This window comes from Lagenorhynchus albirostris, chromosome 1 (genome assembly GCF_949774975.1).
Source record: "Lagenorhynchus albirostris chromosome 1, mLagAlb1.1, whole genome shotgun sequence".
Lineage (NCBI taxonomy): Eukaryota > Metazoa > Chordata > Mammalia > Artiodactyla > Delphinidae > Lagenorhynchus > Lagenorhynchus albirostris.
The window spans coordinates 86981817-87004914 of NC_083095.1; the positions used below are offsets into that span (position 1 = coordinate 86981817).

General features: G+C 40.3%; 1 protein-coding gene across 2 annotated transcripts; it reads left to right on the forward strand.

Moving 5' to 3' along the window:
- Positions 1–116: 116 nt before the first annotated feature.
- On the forward strand, positions 117–22698 carry PDIA3 (protein disulfide isomerase family A member 3). Of its 2 annotated transcripts, XM_060149067.1 has the most exons (13): positions 117–441; positions 6411–6489; positions 8238–8355; positions 12923–13030; positions 14435–14564; positions 18149–18265; positions 18577–18702; positions 19280–19462; positions 20290–20398; positions 20946–21074; positions 21636–21715; positions 22074–22131; positions 22344–22698. In XM_060149067.1, the coding sequence occupies exons 1-13, from the start codon at positions 275–277 to the stop codon at positions 22455–22457; spliced, it is 1518 nt and encodes a 505-aa protein (XP_060005050.1). In that variant the 5' UTR covers positions 117–274; the 3' UTR covers positions 22458–22698. The 2 variants fall into 2 exon arrangements, with proteins under 2 accessions (XP_060005050.1, XP_060005053.1); XM_060149070.1 differs by lacking the exons at positions 117–441; positions 6411–6489 and adding an exon at positions 6601–6703.
- The last annotated feature ends 400 nt before the right edge of the window (positions 22699–23098 follow it).

Sequence of the window (23098 nt, forward strand, 5' to 3'; positions counted from 1 at the left end):
ACTCGCCCCGGCGCCCGTCGCCTCCGCCCAGGCCCGCTCTCCGGCCACTCGGCCGTTACCAGCTGGTCCCGCCCGCCCGACGCAGGCGCCGCACAGCCAATCGGCGGCTGCCACACTGCGGCCCGAGCCGGGCTGGGGGGTTGGGACCTCCGGCTGCGGGGCCGACTGGGCCAGACGCGCGAGCGCAGTCTGAAGGCTCGTGGTTCTCTGCCTGGCCTCCGCAGTCCCCGCCGAACCCTGACCCTCCTGGCCGCCGCCGCTTCACCTAGTCGCCATGCGCCTCCGCCGCCTAGCGCTGTTCCCAGGCCTGGCGCTGCTCCTCGCCGCGGCCCGCCTCGCCGCTGCCTCTGACGTGCTGGAACTCACGGACGACAACTTCGAGAGTCGCATCTCCGACACGGGCTCTGCAGGCCTCATGCTCGTCGAGTTCTTCGCCCCCTGGTGAGGCCATTTAGCCGGGGCGGGAGAGGGAGGGCCGGGTGGGCAGGGGGCGAAGGCGCGGGGACGGTAGGGCCTACGCAGCGCCGGCACCCTCCATCGTTCCCCCGAGCCCGGCTGAGGCCGGCAGGTTTTCCACCCACCGGGGAGCCGAGCTGCCTCGCGGAGAGCGGAGACGTCGGTACTGATAGCGAGATCCGAGAAGGAGAACGCGAAGGCCCCTCTCGCGCAGGGCCACATCCTTACCTCGGTGCTCCTGCGGCACTTCCTATCTGCAGAGGGTTTCATCCCCTGCACCCCATCCTCCCTCGACTGGTATCTTTAGAGTTTCTGGGTGAGTCCGTTTTACTGTTTTCCATTCTATAGACGAGGCATCTCAAGGCCTTATATTGGAAGCCAACGTTTCACCAAGCGCAGAGGCCGTGGGCCCCCAGGATACTTCCTTTCTTCTTGCCCCACGCAGCCGTTGGTTTCTAGCCAAGGTCAGAGTGGCTGCAGAATGGTCGTAAGTGCTCTCTTAAGGAAGGCAGTTATTTGTCCATCGCCAGGTGCACACTTTCTCCATTAAACTGATCATTTCTCAGCACCATCAGAATTCCGTTAAAAAGAGTAGGTGAACCGAGTAATTCCGTCAGGATCTGTCTAAATGGTCAGTCTTAATTAGGATTTCTGAAAAATGCCAAAGAAGACCCCAGTGAGAAAGTAATCAGTGTTGGAGAAATACTCCACTTGAGAGTGCTTTAACTGAACTAGGATGTAAATTACTTAGGATAGAACTAACTGGAAATAAAAAGCTGGGGGTGGGGTGGGAGTGGGGAATGAGCAAATAGGATTTCTGACCCAGTAAACCTGAGCGTTGTTATTTTTTTTTTTAACTCCCACATCTTTACCGTAGCAAACAATGATTATCTTAACTCTGGGGACAGCTCGGTAAAACCACGCTAATTACAGTACTTAAGTTTTCTCCTGCCACAGTGACCCTTAATTAAAAACTATTTGTATTCAAAAGTCTCAGTAAAAGAAAGTTAGTGGATAACTTTCACTTGCTTCTAACTCTGGTCTTCACTCTGCAGGGGCTCAGCTGACTTGAGGGTTACACTAGAAGTCCTGTAATGAAGACCACCTGAGCCAGAAGGGTGTGCTTAGAGGCAGCACATTTTGTTTTCAGCTTCTGACAGGTTTTGCATCCAGGGCATTACCGCGACTAACTGACAGTACTGATTACACATCATAGGTGGTCTTTACACGTCACTAGAAATCACATTCTCTTAGAAACAACTCTTCCCAATCATGTAACCATGCTGTTAGCTTTGAGGGGGTGTTACTGTAATTAGAATGGCTGTATGGAGTTGTATCAAAACTGGGAGGTACCTCTGTGACTACAGGGGTCCACATGAAGTGAATTGCTGGAGAATTGTGGGCTATTAGACTATTAGTTTAAAGCAGATTTTTTTTCCCCCGATTGAAAGTGATCTGTGCTACTTTAAATTGTCGCATGTGCTTCCTAAAAACTACATATCCCATCATGCACTAAAGTATCCCTAAAGTTGGGTGGATCACTGCTGTGGTGTCTCCATGTAATTGGTCTGGAAGGTAAAGTCATCCTCCACAATGCCTACAAGAAGGATCAGTTTTCTGAATGAGTAATTTGGAATCAAGGAAGTCTGTTGATGATGTCCTTATTTCTCCACATTCAACTCTTTTATTTATTAATATCTCAGCTGGAAATGCTCTCGAACTGCCTTGTACTCCTGTTATAAGTTAGATAGGAACAGTTAAAGAATCCTTATTAAGAGTAAAATGGACCCATTTTGAACAAGTTGTTTTTCTCATTTGTTTTAGGGTATTTTTTCCACTTTCATTTTACAAGTGAAAGTGAAAGATTTCTTTACAGCTGACTCTGTAGACTAATATTTCCATTATGGAGTCAATCATCTATATAGTTTGTAAGAATGGGAGTATCTGAATTTCTCTGGAAGTAAATAGAACTATTTAAATGTTTGTGATAATTTCTGAATATTTACTAGTCAGTCTTAAGTCTTCAGCATCTACCTGTGTTGTAGATTTGTGCCCTGCCCTCTAGGACAGTAGTATTAATTGATGATATTTGATACACAGTGTTTCTAGAGTATAGAAAAAGACTACGTGGATAGTATAAAATGGAATATTTAATATTTCTTCTTATACATACTGATTCCTTTACTTGGAATTCCCTCCCCTCCCAACCCCCAGTTGATCTTTTCAACAAGATTTAGCTCAAAAGTGATTTCTTCCTTCCCTGAACAACTAAGTGGTTGTTCCCTCCTCTCTATTGGGACCTAATAATATTATCACCCCTGCCAGACTGATGTTCCTACAGGGAAAGGACTATATCAGTTTTTTTTCTATCAAAGGCTAAAGTAGCATGAGGCACATGACAGGGATGAAGTAATGATTGTTGGGTGAGTATATGTTGGGAGTCATTATTAACTGCTGGGTGCCATCCCTGAAGGTGAATGGGATTATTTGTGTTTTAGTATTATCTAGTAGTAGGTGAAAGAAGTAGTGGTAAAACTTGATGATCACCTTCAAAATCCACCTAAATTCCATTCCTGGTGAATTTAAAGAGGACAATCTCCTCCAGCCTTATTGGAACTTGTTAGACAGGTCCTCCCTTTGGACGTTTGATGATGTTGTGGATATTAACAATGCTTAAGGCAATGGTTTTCAGTCCCAGCCTTGCCACTTACACACACTCCCTCTAACACCTCTGGTTATCTCCTGGATTCCTAGAGGAATCATTCAGTAAGTCCCAGGGTGGGGCCTAGGCACACAGGTCTTTTTGGTTTGTTTTGTTTTTTAATTTATTTAATTTTATTTATTTTTGGCTGCGTTGGGTCTTCGTTGCTGTACGTGGGCTTTCTCTAGTTGGTGCAAGTGGGGGCTCCTCTTCGTTGCGATGCACAGGCTTCTTATTGCGGTGGCCTATCTTGTTGTGGAGCACGGGCTCTAGGCACGTGGGCTTCAGTAGTTGTGGCATGCAGGCTCAGTAGTTGTGGCTCGTGGGCTCTAGAGCGCAGGCTCAGTAGTTGTGGCACATGGGCTTAGTTGCTCTGTGGCATGTGGGATCCTCCTGGACCAGGGGAACCCGTGTCCCCTGCATTGGCAGGCGAATTCTCAACCACTGTGCCACCAGGGAAGTCCCCCCTTTTTTTTTTTTAATGCTTAATGGATATTTTTATATGCATCTGTTTTGAGACCCACTGGTCTGGCCTAATTATTTTGTACTATTTTTTTTTCTTTTCAGGTGTTTAAAGGTAGTTGAGGTGAAACTTCTTAAATCTGTGGTCTGTCTTCTTAACAATTACTACATACGTATTCAACAGAAATCTCTTAATACATATAATACATTTATTATCTCTTAACCAAAAAAAAAAGCCCTTCATAGTTCTGTTTTTTTTAACCATTATTTTGTAATTCTCAGTGTACAGTTCTTATGCCTCTCTTGATAAATTTATTCCTAATTACTTTTCTTTTTTTTTCTTTTTTTGGCTGCTCTGGCTCTTCGTTGCGGCGTGTGGGCTCCAGAGCACACGGGCTCAGTAGTTGCAGCACGCGGGCTTAGTTGCCCTGAGACATGTGGGATTAGTTCCCCAACCAGGGATCGAACCCACGTCCCCTGCATTGGAAGGCGGATTCTTCTTTTTTTCTTTTTCTTTTTTTTTTTTTTGCGCTATGCGGGCCTCTCACTGCTGTGGCCTCTCCCACCGCGGAGCACAGGCCCCCAGACGCACAGGCTCAGGGGCCATGACTCACGGGCCAAGCTGCTCTGCGGCATGCGGGATCTTCCCGGACCGGGGCACGAACCCGTGTCCCCTGCATCGGCAGGCGGACTCTCAACCACTGTGCCACCAGGGAAGCCCGGAAGGCGGATTCTTAACCACTGGACCACCAGGGAAGTTTCCATAGTTCTCTTGAATGCATCATTCTCACTAGTAATTTTAACGTTGCTCTACTATTCCCCTTCTCTAAAATACCCTACCCCATCCTGTCTGAAGCCTTAAACCTTTAAGGCCCAGATCCAATTCTTACTCTCTTTAACACACATTCATTTTTAACTTTTGCACCCTTATGTTCCCAAAAGCTTAGGTTTATTAGATAAATTGGTTATTTTATTAAATCAATTGGAATTTGTGTAGTTTTGTTACAACCCACGTACATGAATTTTTAATTTACTATGGAATACAGAGGATATAATGAATATATTTTATGTCTCACGAAGAGAGAAATGCTACCAATGAAACTATGACAACGATTGCAAGACACATCCCAATTTCAGATATGGTAAAAGGTGCATCTGTGAAACACAGTATAAGGAATACCATTTATTCACCACCCAGTCTAAAAAATAAAGCCAGTACAGTTGAAGTCCCTTGTGTACCCCTTCCCCATCTTACACACTGGCCATCCTGAATTTGGTTTTTATCATTTGGTTCTTTTATACTTTTAGTAAATATGTATGTGACCCTAAGCAACATCTAATATTATAGTCTTTTTTTATATCACTCTTTCAGTTAAGCTTTCTAATGATTATTTTTGAATAGGACTTCTAAAGACCCAGAAGAATATAAATTCTTAGAATTCTTTGTTTTAAACAAGTTTTGGGGGCAGAATGTTTCTAAGTTACTTACCCATCCATTACTTAATCAAATAAATTTTGAGACTTCGGCTATGAAATGTCAGCTCAAATTTCTTCTGTGTTTCCTTCCTTCTGTTTTCTAATTCTATATTTGCTGTCTGTGAGGAGGTCACAGAACTAATCACGTTCTCCCAGTGATCCTTCTGCAAGTCGTTGGCTTTTGAAGAGATGATACATAGCTGGTGCTAGTTGCGTACTGATAAGCCCCTACCCACATTGCATGTACAGTGTGCCTGTGGGACTGTTAGGGCTTTCTGGGCAGAGGAACAGGTGTTTATGATGGCCCTATGGGAAAATATTCTAACTGACATAATGCTTTATCTTCATCAGTAGTTATAGTCAGGTGAACTGTGTAGCTGTAAAAATCAAGCTTGCTGTCTTAAATATGTCATTCTCACGCTATGTTGAAACTCAGCTGAGAAGGAAAAAAGCCTCCATCGAGCTGCTAAAGTATATCAAATGAGCACCTTTTGGGCCTTATTCGACTGACCCCCCCTCAAACTGGGTTTCTGGTCAAAGAGTCATATTCAAGGAATGGAGAAAAAGTACTTGATCGTGACTCTTAAAGAGTTAATATCATACTTGGGACCTTACAAGGTTTCAACCACTATATTTTTAAGAACCACAGTGCTGGTTTTCTAAGGAAAAATACGTACCTTCCTTTAGGAAATGCTACCAGGAATGGGATTATTGCTGTCTTGCCCTTTATTTTATCCTCATTAATTGGTCAAAAGGGCTTGAGCCCTTTCCCTCTTTAATGTGGCTTATACTTCTGACTACAGTTTTCAGGGCTCAATTGTACTTTTTTAATCTTTTTTTTAATTTAATATACAATGCTGTGTTAGTTTCAGGTGTACAGCAAAGTGATTCAGTTATACATATATATATATATCTATCCTTTTTCAGATTCTTTTCCAGTATAGGTTATTACAGGATAGTGAATATAGTTCCCTGTGCTAGGTCCTTGTTTATTTTATATATAGTAACGTGTATATGTTAATCCCAGACTCCTAATTTACCCCCGCCATCGCCACCCCATTGCACTTTTGAGAACATAGATGCTGCTCTGGACTGAGCCAGTCCTATAGAGTCGACCTCAGGCTAGAGAAGGTAGCTTTACCTCTGAGAGCTCTGATTTACCTTATCAGTACTGGATGTTGTTCAGGTGATGTTTTTGCTTTTGGAAGCAGCTACTAGTCAAAAGTGGTATTATAATTTGAGATTCTTCCCAGAGAAACAAAATTAACAAACTTACAGGATATATTTGCCTTTTTTCTTCAACATATCTGTATAGGTGCGGACACTGCAAAAAGCTTGCCCCAGAATATGAAGCTGCAGCTACCAGATTAAAAGGAATAGTCCCATTAGCAAAGGTGAGTATAGATGGATTCTTCATTAAAGGAAATGAGGTATTTTAAATAGTAGTAGGTAAAAATTAACATTGATTTTCTTTATTCTTACAGTGCTAAGAAGAAGAGGGAACACTAGTTTCTGGGCAAATACACAACTGACTTAATTACGGTTTCAAAAGATTACAAGTAGTGAAACTAAGGGAAATGCTGGCATAAGAAAGAAGTAAAATATATGGTAAATAAAAATTAAGGGGGGGCTTCCCTGGTGGCGCAGTGGTTGAGAGTCCGCCTGCTGATGCAGGGGACAGGGGTTCGTGCCCCGGTCCAGGAGGATCCCACATGCCACGGGGAGGTTGGGCCAGTGAGCCATGGCCGCTGAGCCTGCGCGTCCGGAGCCTGTGCTCCACAATGGGAGAGGCCACGGCGGTGAGAGGCCTGCGTACAGCAAAAAAAAAAAAAAAAGAGGGGGGGCAAACATGGAAAGTAAAATTACAATAGTCAAGTTTAGAGGAAAATTATCAATGAGTGAATGAGTTCCCTAAATTACTATACGCTATTCACAATGATGGGAATAGGAAGATGACAAGAGGATGTTGATAAGTATTAACTAACGGGTCAACTGTAAACTTAGTATTTGCTTTTACAGTCAAACTAATGCTTCCCGAATTTTATGTAGTAAACCCCTAGTTGCTCCGGTCTAAAAGTTCACATCTCGGCCAGCCTCAGATAAATAGTTCATACATATATAGGACTGTTTTGGGTTTTTGGGGTTTTTTTTTTGCGGTATATGGGCCTCTCACTGTTGTGGCCTCTCCCGTTGCGGAGCACAGGCTCCGGACGCTCAGGCTCAGCGGCCATGGCTCATGGGCCCAGCCGATCCGCGGCATGTGGGATCTTCCCGGACCAGGGCACGAACCCGTGTCCCCTGCATCAGCAGGCGGACTCTCAACCACTGCGCCAACAGGGAAGCCCAGGACTGTTTTTGAAAACTATTTTTAATCCTGATGTTCTGTGGCAGCTTGCCATAGAAAAAAAGAGTTCAGTCATGATTTTGTTCCTGCTTCATGTAGCTATAATCTTTGTTACTATAGATGCATTACTTTTCTGAACTTTAATTTATGTTAACGTATTGGGATCATACCTCAGAATCTTATGAAGATTAATGAGATAATACATGCAAAGTGCTGATGGCATTACCTAGTTTCGAATAAGTGGCTAAATAGATGGAAGTTGTTTTTCTTCTTCCTGATAGGTCTCACTAGATCTATCATGTTATAGTTTAGCCCAGATTCAAGACTAAGCTCAGGGAGCATGTTTAAGTATCAGTACCTTTGCTAGTAACCGTAGGTGACTTGCCAAATCAAATACACCGCAACCCACCTAAGGGGTATATATTGATACATCCCACTGATTATAATCATTATCAAAGTAAGCCACTATTTCTAATTTAAGTGATTTATCCTTTACATATTCTGAGGGGCAGGAAAAAGGTGGAGAACACTGCTTTAGACAATAGAGACTCTAAGGGCAGAATTTAAATTGTCATTTGTGCATCTTGTATGAGGCCCAGGAATCTAAATTTTAGAGTTCCTTAGGTGGTTCTGAGGTAGCTAGCCAAGCACCAGTCTGCCTTTAAAATCTAATATTCTGTAGGATGTATCAAAAATTGCTTGATATTTTGATTTGACCACTCTTAATATTTTGGGAATATAGGAAGAGCCTGCAGCAGGCTTTTGGATAACAAGTGGTTCATGTATTTTAATCTTTAGGTTGATTGTACTGCCAACACAAACACCTGTAATAAGTATGGAGTGAGTGGATATCCAACCCTGAAGATATTTAGAGATGGTGAAGAAGCAGGTGCTTATGATGGGCCAAGGACTGCTGGTAAGGATCCTGGATTACATTCTGGAAACTGGATCTGTTTAAGTACCCTGTTCTTTGTAGTGGGAACCTGACATTTTCTATACAAGATACTTTAAGTCTTAAAAATTCCTCACCTAAGAGGTCAGTTTGGAAGCTAACAAAAGACTTCTCTAACTGAACAGATTATGTAAGTAATGTAGAAAATACTTGAACTTGATTTATAAGGTTTACTAGCATTTTTTTATTTGACAAATACTTATTCAGTACTTACTCTGTGCCAGATATTCCAGATATACTAGGTGCCCAGAATTTATTGATAAATAAAACAGACAAGGTTCCTACTCTCGTGATGCTTACATTCTGGGAGATGAAGAGAAGAAGGCAACACACAAGTTTAAAAATATATATAGATAACCACCTCACATCCATTAGGATGACTACTATAAAGAAAAAAAAAGAAAAAAGAACAAGTGTTGGCAAGGAGGTGGAGAAATTGGAACCCTTCTGCACTGTTGTTGTGGACTTACATAAACTGGTGCATGCAGCTGCTATGGAAAACAGAATGGTGTATCCTAAAAAAAAAAAATAGAATTATTGTATGATCCACTATTCCACTTCTGGGTATATACCTAAAAGAATTAAAAGCAGAGTCTGGAAGAGATATTTGTATACCCATGTTTATAGCTGCATTATTGACAATAGCAAAAAGGTGGAAGCAGCCCAAGTGTCCCATCAGTGGGTGTATGAATATACAAAATGTAGTATATTAATAATAATTAATTATATGTAAATTGTATATAATACAGTGGAATAGTATTCAGCCTTAAAGAGGAAGTTCTGATGTGCTACAACATGGGTGAACCTTGAAGACATGCTAAGTGAGATAAGCCAGTACAAAAAGACAAATACTGTGTCATTCCACTTATATGAGATTCCTAGTCAGTTTCACAGAGATAGAAGTAGAATGTGGTTCCCAAGGGCTGTGGGGAGTTGCTTAATGAATAGAGTTTCAGTTTTGCAAAATGAAAACAGTACTGGAGATTGGTTGTACAACAATGTGAATGTACTTAATGCTACAGAATTGTATACTTTAAAATGGTTAAGATGGTAAATTTTATGTTATGTATATTTTACCACAATTTAAAATTTTTTAATGTCAATAATATATGTGGATAAGATAAATTCAGTTAGTGATAAGAGCATTAGAGGAGAAAAATAAAACTGATGTGATAGTGATTGGGGTTGGGAGTACCACATTATGAGTGATCAGGGAAGTAACCTTTGAGCTGAGACCTGAATGATAGGAAGGAGCTAACCATGAGAAGATGTGGACCTGAGCTCTCCAGGCAGAGGGAAAACAGATACAAAAAGACCCTAAGGCATAACTGAGCTTGATATGTTCAAGGGACAGAAAGACCTTGTGGCTGGAATATAATTAGCAAGGATGACAGGTGAAGTTTGGGAAGTAAGTGGGCTGGCCCTCTACATAGGGCCCATAATTAATGAGAAAGTATGTTTTGGATAGTTTTATCTTGAGTCTATCAAATAATTAGGCATATTTTACCTTTTTATTATGAAAAGGTGAGAGGAAAGGGGTTCGTTCAGTTTGGGCGTTTTAGGCGATGTGGAATTTTTTCAGCATGTATGATTGATACCCGTATACAAAGCTGTACATAAGATGGCTCCTGTCTAACTCTTAAGACTATTAAGACTTAAGACTATTTCACTTTAGAACCTTTGCCCTAGCTGTGTCCACAGCCTGAAATGATCTTCCCCCATGTTTGCATGCTTGCTCCTTTTTTTCATTCAGATCCTGGCTTAAATTTCACCTCCCAGGGAATTCCCTGGTGGTCCAGTGGTTAGGACTCGGCGCTGCACTGCAGTGGCCCAGGTTCGATCCCTGGTCATGCAACTAAGATCACACAAGCTGTGCAGCACGGCCCCCCGCCCCCCAAAAAAAAAATTCTTCCAGATGCTTTCCCAGGCCACCAAACCTAAGGTAGCCACCCAGTCATACTCTTACCATCCTCTTAATTCTCTGCATAGCACTGGTTACTATCTGATATTTTAAATTGTTTACTTATTTGAAGATTTATTATATTATTTATTTGGGGATTTATTTGGAGATTTACTTATATTGTAAGCTCCAAGAGATCAGAGACCTTGTTTGGTTTATTTATTACTCTATCCCCAGTACCTAGGTTCTCCACATGTAGTAGATAATAACTCTTCAATGCATGAATAAATATTTTGGCCCAACTGAGGTCATTTAGCCAACACTCAAAATTTGATATGTCTAAGAACAAAAGGTAAAATATTCATTTTTTTTCCTGATCTTAAAAGCATTAATGAACACATGTTACGATTCAGATTTTATTAGCTCAGGGTAGAGTTAGCAGTTAGAATTATTGATATGTTTTTCTCTGGACTTAGGTCTAAACTATATTGTATGTGAACCCAACCAGACTGCTGCTACGCAGATAATCTCACTTGGGCTGTACATAGATTTCTTAAACTCAAGTATTTCTCAGCATCTGACTAGGTGATCAGATGTTTGGCTACTTAAGATGGATTATTTTATTCATGTATTCTACGAACTATGCTGTTTGCCTTCCTGCTTCAACTGGTTACTCAGCCCTCCCTTTATACCTTCCAGAGAATTTTAAATACTCAGGGAGAAACGTAACACTTTTCATCATAGCCCTGAGGTAAAGTTCTTTATAATAATTTATATTGTGATATAGTAATTACAGTCCCCTTGCAGGCCAAAAAATTCATATCCGATATCAATTTACCTATTGACACAACCCCTCCTCTGTGAGGAGTTGAGGAAAACATTTAAGAGGAAAAAAAATCATGAATGGAGAGAGAAAGAAAGAAAAACCTCTAAAAGAAGCAAAATAGACTCAATCATGTTGAAACAGTTAAACAGTACTCTGTCTCAGTCGGTCAGCAAATCCTTAGAGTTCTCAGAAGAGAAAGGGGTGGGAGAGGTGTAGCACGGAGCCCAGAAGAAAATAGAATAATGGTCTGTCAACTAAAAGGATAAAAGATTTTTTGTGTTTTTGTATGTGATTATTATTTTTAAACAGTTTTACTTACCTAGCGCATTTCACCTAAATAGGAAAATGTGATTTGGGTGGATCTGGGTCGTGGCATAGTTTGACCTGTATATAGTTAAACCCTGAAACAAGATAGCCAAGGCACTGCATTTTCTCCTTTTAAAATGCAAGGCTACATGTGACTGTGCCACTTAAGAATAAAGGATTTGTTTGTTTAATTCATTTGAAAAATGGATATTTCTTGAACTTGTTATGTGTTAGGTATTAGGTATATATCAGCAAAACAGACAAAAATAAATAAGGATAGAGTATTAGATGGGTGAAATGTGCTGTAAGAAAGATAAAGCAGGCGATAAGGGAGTGTTGGGGGTTGAATAGGTTTTAGTTTACAAGGAATGGTTAGGGAAGGCTTCCTTGAGAAGATGACTTTTTTGTTTGTTTGTTTTTATTTATTATTTTTGGCTGCATTTGGTCTTTGTTGTTGTGTGCGGGCTTTCTCTAGTTGCAACGAGCGGGGGCTACTCTTCGTTGCGGTGTGCAGGCTTCTCATTGCGGTGGCTTCTTTTGTTGCGGTGCGTGGGCTCTAGGCGCACGGGCTTCAGTAATTGGCACGTGGGCTCAGTAGTTGTAGCTTGCGGGCTCCAGAGCACAGGGTCAGTAGTTGTGGCTCACGGACGTAGTTGCTCCGTGGCATGTGGGATCTTCCCGGACAAGGGCTCAAACCTGTGTCCCCTGCATTGGCAGGCTGATTCTTAACCACTGGGCCACCAGGGAGGTCCCGAGAAGATGACATTTTGAGTTAAGACCTAAAGGAGGAGGTGAGGAAGGAAGCCAGGTGGATATCTGGGGAAAGATTGTTCTAGGCAGAGAACAACATGCACAAAGGTATTATCTGTATTGTTATAAACACTTTAATACATCACTGGCAGGGATATGAATAAGTACAGTCTCTTTGGGGGGGGCAGTTAAACAGTTATAAATGCATGTACTCTTTGACCCAGTGAATCCACTTTTGGGAAATTACCCTACAGGTACACTCAGTCATGTGTAAAATGATGCTAGTACAAGGTTGTTTATTGCAGAATCATTTACAGTAGCAAGAAATTGGAAACAAATGTTCATCAGTTGTGGCTGGTTAAATAAATTGTGGTACATCCATACAATGAAACACCATGTGGCTATAAAGAAGATTGAGGTAGTTCATTATGTATATTGACATAAATTATCTCTAAACTGTGTTAAATGACAAAAACAAAATACAGAACAGCATATGTGTGTGCTGCCATTTGAGGAGAAAAGAAAAGAATAAATATGTAATTGCTTGTTTGTGAATAATATGTCTGGAAAGATATACAAAAAACTGAAATGTTATCCTTTAGGGAAGAAACTGGGTCACAAGGAGAAGGATAGGAAGAAAACTTCATTGTATATGCTTTTGAACTTTTTAAACTTTAAATCATGTGAATGATTACCTTTTCAAAAATTATAAATTTGTGTTGCTATAATCTTTCATCTTGTCTTTTAAGATGGAATTGTCAGCCACCTGAAGAAGCAGGCTGGACCAGCTTCAGTTGGTCTCAGGACTGAGGAAGAATTTGAAAAGTTCATTAGTGATAAAGATGCTTCTGTGGTGGGTGAGTAGCAAATTTGATTATGCCACAAAATCATCAACATGGTTTAAAAAGCCCTCTATGTCTGAGTAAACAATGAAGTTAAAACTGTTTGGGAAACCTTGGGGGCAGCTGAAAAGACAACTCACAAAATTAGGTCAGCATTACTATAATGTAGAAAAAATTGGTGTTTTATTTGAGTGGCCTGGTATTCTTTCAGGTGTAAAGATTTAATGTCAATTAAAGAAAATAGGAATAGCTTCAGTTTTTCCTATCACTTCTTAAACTCCTGAGATTTAACTCAAATAATAGAGTACTTAAAACTGAAAATGGGGTTTTAAGGTGGGAGGATATAAGTAAATGATAAACCTCTGTGTCTGCTATTTTCATAGTTGTAGGGGAATTTACAATTTAAGATCAAATTGCTAGGATTTGTGTATGTTTTTACAGCAATCTTTGCTTTCTTGGGTGTTGTAATATGTCATTATTTTTAAAATAACTTGAGCCAATTTAACACATTCTACATCTTGAGTGTTTTTTGTTTTGTTTTGTTTTAAATGTAATGCATAATACATTTGACTAAAAAATAAATTTAGGGCTTCCCTGGTTGCACAGTGGTTGAGAGTCCGCCTGCCAACGCAGGGGACACAGGTTCGTGCCCCGGTCCGAGAGGATCCCACATGCCGTGGAGCGGCTGGGCCCGTGAGCCATGGCCGCTGAGCCTGCGCGTCCGGAGCCTGTGCTCCACAACGGGAGAGGCCACAACAGTGAGAGGCCCGTGTACCGCAAAAAAAATAATAATAAATTTAAACATACAAGCGTGTGTTCTCTTAATCTCCTAATTACTGTAATAAAACTGACTTTCTGGCAGTAGAGGATGGTTTATCATTTAAGTTTGACTAAAAGTCACTTCTTATCTGGATATTGATTCTGTATATTTTACAAGGAGTTAACCATAAGTAGACATTTAATAAACACTGAGGTTTCGGGCACTTTACTAGATTTGAAGTTCTAAAGACAAATAAGACATAGAAAAAAATATGGTGAATTAATTTACACTTTATTTTGACATAACTACCTTATTTAATCCTCTGACACCTGAAATAGTCCCTGAGACTCTAAGGAGATAGGCAATTTGCTCACATTTTTCAACTATGAAAAACTAGAATTAAGACTTGAACCCTAACAAATTCTCTCCCTTGGCTTCCTCAAAAAAGTTTTTTTTTAAGGGTAGAGAAAGAATTCTTATCCTAAATATTTCATCAAATATCTTCAGTACTCATGGCAAAGCAGACCCAATCCTCCTATCTATCTTGCTTTGCTTATCCATAATAAGATAAAGACTTTGAAAAAATAGAAGAATTTCAAAGTTTTGAATATGTCTCAGCACTTACTGTTTCTTCTTCGTGTTTGACATTTTCTATATAGGTTTTTTCAAGGATTTATTCAGTGACGCTCACTCTGAGTTTCTAAAAGCAGCCAGCAACTTGAGGGATAACTACCGATTTGCACACACCAGTGTTGAGTCTCTGGTGAACAAGTATGATGATGATGGAGAGTAAGTAACTGAGTTAAATGCCCTTGTAAATGTGTACCTTGACCAAGTGCTATTGTGTGAACTGGTGGTTTTTAAGCCTAGTTTTTCCAAAAGCTTTATTGAGCACATACTAGGCAGTAAGCTAAGTTCTGGAAACTGTTGCTGCCTTTGAGGGGCATCTAGTAATGGGAGACAGTGAATATATTTAAAAATACAAGTGTAAGTGAGCATTATATGTATTATGGTAGAAATTAGGCAGAGTGTACCAGTAGTACAGAGGAGGGAATGATTTTTGGGGGGGGGTGGGGAGTAGTATCAAAAAATGTCGTAGAGGAGGTGACTTTTGAGGTATATCTTGAAAGATAAGTTTTTCCAGGCAGGTTATGGTGGGGGATAAAGATTATTCCAGATAGAGCAGCAGGAGAGAGGGCCCCGAGATGTGAAACAACCTAAGCGTGTTGGGACCTGTAGTACTGCTGGAGTATTGTTCGTGGATGAGGTCATAGTGAAAGGTAAGCTTGGAGAGGTAAACAGAGACCAAATTATAGAAAACCTTAAGTGCCATACAGAAAAATTTAGATTTTATCTTTTAGATATTTGAGAACCATTGAAAGACTTTGAGCTAGACAGTAATGTGATTAATTTTGTGTTTTCAGCGGAAAAGACACTGGCACCCATATAGTGGTGGTTTGAAAGGGGAGGGATGGCAAGGCAGTCAAGAGAGGCTAAACTAAGGGTGACATCTGAGAATCTAAATTAAGGCAGTATTAGGGGCAATGAAGAAGAAGGAGTGTGTATAAAAAATGTAGACAATAGGATTTGGCCCCTAGCCAAGTGTGAAAAAGGGCAGATCTACAGTAAGTCTAGGTTTCTAAAGACTTGGATAACTGGGCCAATCATCATCAAGCTATGAAGAAGACGAAGAGAAACAAATTTGGGGGGAATGATGATGAGTTCTATTTTGGCACAGTGAATTTGAGTAGTTTTGAGACATCCCGGTGGTGAAGACCCATTGGACAATTGGATAAATGAGACTAAAATTCAGGAAAAGTTCTCAACTGAGTTAAAAGATTTATAGGTCAACCACATGTAAGTGGTTATTGAAACCATGGGACTAGATGAGATCACTCAAGGTGAGCATATAGAGTAAAAAGAAAAGCGTGACAAGGGTTAGTGTTATTTATATTTAACAAAATATGCAGTGTTTACTATGTGCCATGTACTGTTAACTCTTTTAATCCTCTTAACAAATTGTTGAGACAGAGCTGTCATTATCTCCATTTACAGAGGAGAAAGCACACAAAGAGGTTAAGCTTCACATGCCGTAAATGGCAGAACCAGGGTTGAACCTTTGCGGCTAGAAGGTCTAGCTGCAACGTTGTTGGGCTTAACCATGAGGCTCTCTACTGCCTTTTAGATTAAGAGACACCAGGTCTATAAATGATGTGGAGCCACTTGTGGCTCATTAAGCACACCACATATCAGCCTGTTACCCTTAGATTTGTTCACTGTGTCTGCCTCTCACACTTGTCATTAAAAGTGGCCTATCAGGGCTTCCCTGGTGGCGCAGTGGTTGAGAGTCCACCTGCCGATGCAGGGGACACGGGTTCGTGCCCCAGTCCAGGAAGATCACACATGCCACGGAGCGGCTGGGCCCGTGAGCCATGGCCGCTGAGCCTGTGCGTCCGGAGCCTGTGCTCCTCAGCGGGAGAGGCCATAACAGTGAGAGGCCCGCGTACTGCAAAACAAAACAAAAAAAAAGTGGCCTATCAGCGGGACTTCCCTGGTGGTCCAGTGGCTAAGACTCTGTCCTCCCAAACCCAGGGGGCCCGGGTTTGATCCCTGGTTGGGGAACTAGATCCCACATGCCGCAACGAAGATCCCGCGTGCTGCAACTAAGACCCGGGGCAGCCAAGTAAATAAATAAATAAATCTTTTTTAAAAAAAGGAAAAAAAAATTGGCCTCTCAGCCTCTGATCAGAAGTCTTATTTAGAAGACCTGATATGAGGGGTGTCTTAAGTTCTTCATGTGTAGACCTTATATGAAGGGTGTCTTAAGTTTTTCATGTGTACCCCAATGCCATAACATCATTAAAGATCACATTTAGAACTGATTTCAATTTTTGACAATAACTGCTCTGAAATTGGTAACTATACTTTTAAAAAAAATCTGAGACATAGTCACCTTCTTGGTTGCCCAGCGTGTTTATATTAGGTCCCTTTTTGCTATGTAGTTTCCTTGTATACTATGAAAATGCCTGTGTTTTAACTGACATAAAGTTAATGGTTAACATTGGAAGAGTGGAGAGAGGGATATAAGGACTTAAAGGTGCTGACACCTAGCCCAAAACAAGTGATAAAATTGTATACAGGTGTGTATAGTGTGGGGAGGAGGAATGGAAGAGAAGCAAGAGGCAAGATATTGATAGTTAGAATAGTGATATTTTCTGGGAACGCTTGTACTAGATATAAACCTGTGACTCAACCAAATTGGGTTCAGTTTTAGCTGAACAAAGGGTTAGAAAGTAAAGAAGGGCGCTTCCCTGGTGGCACAGCAGTTAAGAATCCGGCTGCCACTGTAGGGCACACGGGTTCGAGCCCTGGTCCCGTAAGATCCCACATGCCGCGGAGCAACTAAGGCCATGTGCCACAACTACTGAGCCCACGCTCTAGGGCCCGCGAGCCACAACTACTGAGCCCACATGCCTCAAGCCCGAGCTCCACAACAAGAGAAGCCACCGCAATGAGAAGCCTGCGCATCTCAATGAAGGGTAGCCCCTGCTTGCCACAACTAGAGAAAGCCTGCATACAACAACAAAGACCCAACACAGCCAAAAATAAATAAATAAATTTATTAAAAGAAAAAAAAAGAAGGAATTTCCTTCAAGTGTTCTGGTGGAATGAGGAAAGCTTGGTTTACGGAGAGAGGCAACGTAGTACCAGGAAGAGAAAACTTTGTAAACTGTGTTTATTCATATAGAGAAATCTAGAACAAAAAAATTTTTAATGGACTCAAGCTAAATATTATCTATAATCATATACCTACCTATAGAATTTTTACAGCTGGGAGGAATCTTAAATATATTTTCTCTAATGAAGTAATTTTCTTACTGTATGGGAGAGTTGAATTTTCAATGAGACTGGCAGGGCAAGGTACCTTCCAATAAGAGCAAGTTCTGCTTTATTTTTTTGTACATATTGGGGCTTTGGGGTAAGTTGGGTTTTGTTTTTAAAGGTTTGGAAATTAATTATCTACTCTAACCCCCTTTTGTACTGATGTAAAAGCTGAAGCCCAGAAGAATTAAATTGATACCTGGCCCGAGGTCTTTGAAGTTAGTGGTGGAGCAAGTATTAGAACCAAGGTATTCTAACTTTGCAACCCAGGTTTATTAAATCATCATACCCAATTATTACACTTGAAATTAAGGTGGTTAGCTCCTTAGCATTGATGAGAAGGTCATGTTGCCAAGGCTGTGGTCCCAGAAAAGAGTTCTTATGTGCTTAAATGGTGATAGAAGTGGCAGCAAGTGTAGATAGTCTGAGCTTTAAATAAAAGGTGGGAGACAGTTCTTTTGCTGTCTACCTACTAAGACTTTTTTCTAAAGGGGTATCACCTTGTTTCGTCCGTCACATCTGATGAACAAGTTTGAGGACAGGACTGTGGCATATACAGAGCAGAAAATGACCAGTGGAAAGATTAAAAAATTTATTCAGGAAAACATGTGAGTACCTCTTTATACTTTTGGGATTTCTTGGCTTCATTTTAGTTTGTTTATCTCAGTTATTAAGCAGAGCCATGTTTTAGATTAAATAGCCTCATTCATGGGATTGTAATGATAATAGTTGAGTTTATATTAAAGTAGTAATGTTTGGGTCCTAGAACTCCTATTGTGGTCCTATAAGTTACATTAGTCGGTACTTATCCTATATATTGAAAATTTCTTTCCTTTTTAAGTGCTGTCAGTTACTGTATGATAATTCCATAACATAGCTATAAACCAGCCAAATTTGATAATGGATTGTATCATTTCAGTTTTGGTATCTGCCCTCACATGACAGAAGACAATAAAGATTTGATACAGGGCAAGGACTTACTTATGGCCTACTATGATGTGGACTATGAAAAGAATGCTAAAGGTTCCAACTACTGGAGAAACAGGTAATAATAATTTTTCCCCTTTGTAAATAAGTTTACCCAGTGCATAAACAATTCCTTCTAACTATCCTATTACCATGTGTGATGTGAGAACAGATAAGAAAATGGGATTTGAAGCTGTAAGGATAAATAAACTATCTCCAAAATCTGTTAGGCATATCTTCCATAGGTGTTCCTTTGCCGTGTGACACAGCTGATTCCTGACCTCACAATAAAAGATGCAAATGTTATCTAAAATGTCCTTTAACACATTGTGCCTTGTTGCCCATTGAGACCCTCAGTGTATTTTATCCTTATAAATTTTCTTTTTGGGTTAGTTATTATGCCTGCGATATTTTATAGTTATATAACATAACAAGTTTCAGTGGGAATGGACTGTACCAACAGTTTGGCAGTGAAGTTCAGTAAGACACTGGAGTATACCATAATCCTATGTCAGTGCCCAAGGACACAAGTTCAGACTGTTTCCAGAGGGCTGCAGGGACTATGAAATTTTGCTTTCTGGTCTCTTGCTTCTTGGTTTAGAAGTGCTTTACCACCCTGGTATAATCTTGGCATAAATATCTCTTGTTTCCTATAGAGTGATGATGGTGGCAAAGAAATTCCTGGATGCTGGGAAGAAACTCAACTTTGCTGTAGCTAGCCGCAAAACCTTTAGCCATGAACTTTCTGATTTTGGCTTGGAAAGCACTACTGGCGAGATTCCTGTTGTTGCTATCAGAACTGCAAAAGGAGAGAAGTTTGTCATGCAGGAGGAGTTCTCGTGAGTTACAAGTTAGCGTGGGTTTGGGATTTGATTCTGCAAAGAAACTATTAAAGGCTTTTACACTACTGAGGATTTATAAAGAAGAACATTGGAATGTGAAGCTAGGTCTTGTAATCAAGACATATGATGGTCACTTTTCTCAATTAATTATAGATAATTTAAGGATCATGATTCTTAATAAATTTTGAAAGGTAACAAAAGGATGGCAGCTTGGAATTCTTACATGATTATTTCCACCCTGCCATTAAAAATAGTAAATAGAGAACATTAGACAGTCTCTTTGAGATTGATGTAATTTCAGACCAACCCAGTCCCCTCCCATCCCCACAGAATGTCTTTTCTTCTTGGAATACCACATTGGCCTAAAGTAAACTCAGGGTATTGGAAAGATCTTAAGACCCCAGACAGTTTTGGCTATCACCTTCTGAGACTTCGGGAGATTAAGACAAGAGAAAATTTTCCTGTGAGTGAAATCAGTAAAAAAAAAAAAAAAAAAAAAGATAGGCATTATTCTCCAGAGCAACAAAATAGGACCTGGTTCTTTTGCAGAATTGAATTTCCAGAAGGACCAATGTTTTCTTCCTTCTCTGACCTTTCTAATCCACAAAGAACACACTAGAAATACAAGAAGGTGGTTGCTTTCTTGTTCAGTCTGTAGTTCTGCATATTGAGAAACAAGGGCTCTGTCTTTTTTTTTTTTAAACTTCCAGTTACTTTCTAGCCTTGAAATTTAAACTATGTAGAAACTATTCTAAGAAATGGTTTTTAGTTTTCTCAGTGGTGGGAGCAAGTTAAAAAACTGATCCTTGTTTTTCTAATACCAGGCGCGATGGCAAGGCTCTTGAGAGATTCCTGCAGGATTACTTTGATGGCAACCTGAAGAGATACCTGAAGTCTGAGCCTATCCCAGAGAGCAATGATGGGCCCGTAAAGGTGAGGCGCACACAACTTCCCCAAGCCTCTACATAGCTGTCTCTCCTCATTTCTTTATTCCCAAATACTGGGAAGTGCTAAGTGAAGACCATGTTGGCTACTCAGTTTCTGTTTTTGTTTGTACTCACCTCCCTCATCATAAAATAAGCATTGTCAGAGTTCATTATGCTTAATAGGGGCAGGAGTAGAATTTTCTGATGATATTTGTATTGGGGCTAGGTTACTCTTCAGGGCAGAGCAAGCTAACCCCTAATAGAATAGTTTTAAGAATAGCTTTAATATTGTTGTTCTGAGATTATTTCAAGCAAGAGTTGGGTAGCACTTGTTTCCTGTGACTTCCTGAACTTAGTCTGACAGGTGACAGACATGGGAATGAGTTGATTTCTGGGGAATGGTAATATCTTAATAAAGTCTATAAATATGAGTTGGGTTTCATATTTTTAATGGCAACACAACAAATTTGAGAGGGATTGGGTCCAGAAACAAATATAGCTCATGAATGTGTTCAACTTGCCTTACCAGCTAGAGAATCTTCTCTGTTTCCCAGGTAGTGGTAGCAGAGAATTTTGATGAAATAGTGAATGATGAAAATAAAGATGTGCTGATTGAATTTTATGCTCCTTGGTGTGGTCACTGTAAGAATCTGGAGCCTAAGTATAAAGAACTGGGAGAGAAGGTAAGTGTGAACCATATTCTGAAGTTAAATTTGAGTTGGGAAGTTTACATACATAGTCAGCATTGGCTATTTAGTTACCCTTATTAGTTCAGAACCTAAGTACTGGTAGATTTTTTTTCAACTCTCTACTGTTTACTCACTTTCTCCTGACTGCCCTCTGAGCCTGTGCAGTGCCTCAGATACCTGCTTTACCTTTCCACTCCTCAGACTCAATCTAGATTGTGGTTAAAAGGATCCTGGCATCTGAATTTTGATAGTGGCTTATATGAATTCATTATGTTCCTTCATCTTATATCACTTGGCTTAGCCCTTATAATATCTTATTTAGGCCAGGTAATTTTGAAGGTGTCTGTATATAGAGTCTTAATGTGTGGGAACCAAGAGAGAAAAGGGAAGTTTATGGAAAGTTTGATATTGTGTGCATGTATCACTACTCTTCCTGTCTCAGCAGCAAAACTTATCGAAGCTTTTGAAGAATTAGCTTGTTTTAAGTCCTAAATTGACTGTGTCCCTCAGTCACTGAAAACTTGAAATTTCAAGATCTAACCTTTTTATTAACAGCTCAGAAAAGACCCAAATATTGTCATAGCCAAGATGGATGCCACAGCCAATGATGTGCCTTCTCCATATGAAGTCAGAGGGTAAGTAGATTAAAAACTAGTAAAAGTATCTAGGTAACTGCTAGGAAAAAATAAGCTTGTAAACCATTTCTGTATTGCGCATAGTTTGGAGAGTCCTCATATTCCAGTTGAGCACAGAACCACCAATGCCTTCCTGGCTTAAAGTTCTGCAGCATTGGCCCACATGGCTGCCACAGACCTTGTGAGCTTTCATATTTCTGAGTTTTGATAGGATGTAATGTAGCCACCAATGGAAAATAGTATCTGGTCAGATTAGAAATCATGAAGAGAAGTTACTCCTAGAAGCAGTTATTAGGAAAGTGTATGTCAGAGTTACTCTGGAATCTGAAATTTGTCAACTCTTTTCTTCTTTTCCCAGTTTTCCTACCATCTACTTCTCTCCAGCCAATAAGAAACTGAATCCAAAGAAATATGAAGTAAGTTCATTGTCTCATCTCCCCACAAATACATACACACACACACAGACACATATTCAGTTCTTTGAGTTTATGTAACTGGAAATTCAACTCATGGTCCATATATGTGGTTGCTAATGTGCTTTTAAAAATTCAAGTCTTCCTATTGGGGAAAAAGAAAATCCACAGTTCTTTGAAAGGTTAAATTTTCAGAGTTATCTTTCTGTTTTCAGGGTGGCCGTGAATTAAGTGATTTTATTAGCTATCTAAAGCGAGAGGCTACAAACCCCCCTGTAATTCAAGAAGAAAAACCCAAGAAGAAGAAGAAGGCACAGGAGGATCTCTAAAGCAGCAGCCAAACACAACACTTTGTAAAAGGACTCTTCCACGAGAGATGGGAAAACCATTGGGGAGGACTGGGACCCGTATGGGATTATTACCTCTCAGGGCTGAGAGGACAGAATGGATATAATCTGAATCCTGTTAAAATTTTCTCTAAACTGTTTCTTAGCTGCACTGTTTATGAGAATACCAGAACCAGTTTATGTTTGTGGTTTTGGGAAAAATTATTTGTGTTGGGGGGAATGTTGGGGGGGGATTGAGGTGGGGGTTATTTTCTAATTTTTTTTGTACATTTGGAACAGTGACAATAAATGCGCCCCCTTTATACTGTCTTTTCTCCATGAGGTGGGGAAGCAGAGGTTCTCTAGACCAGCACTGTCCAGTAGAACTTTCTGCTATGATAGAAATGTTCTATAATCTTCATTGCCCAATACCTGTAGCTATTGAGCATTAGAAATGTAGCTAGAAACCATATTTTAAATTTTTATTAAACAGTCACATGTAGGGCTAGTGACTGCCATAATGGTCAATACAGCTGTACTGTACTGGGTGTGGACCCAGTTGTCACCTGTAATTCCTTTCCAGATTTCATCTCTTTCTATCCTCACGTGTTTACTGCACAGAACCCTAGCCTGATGATTAGGAC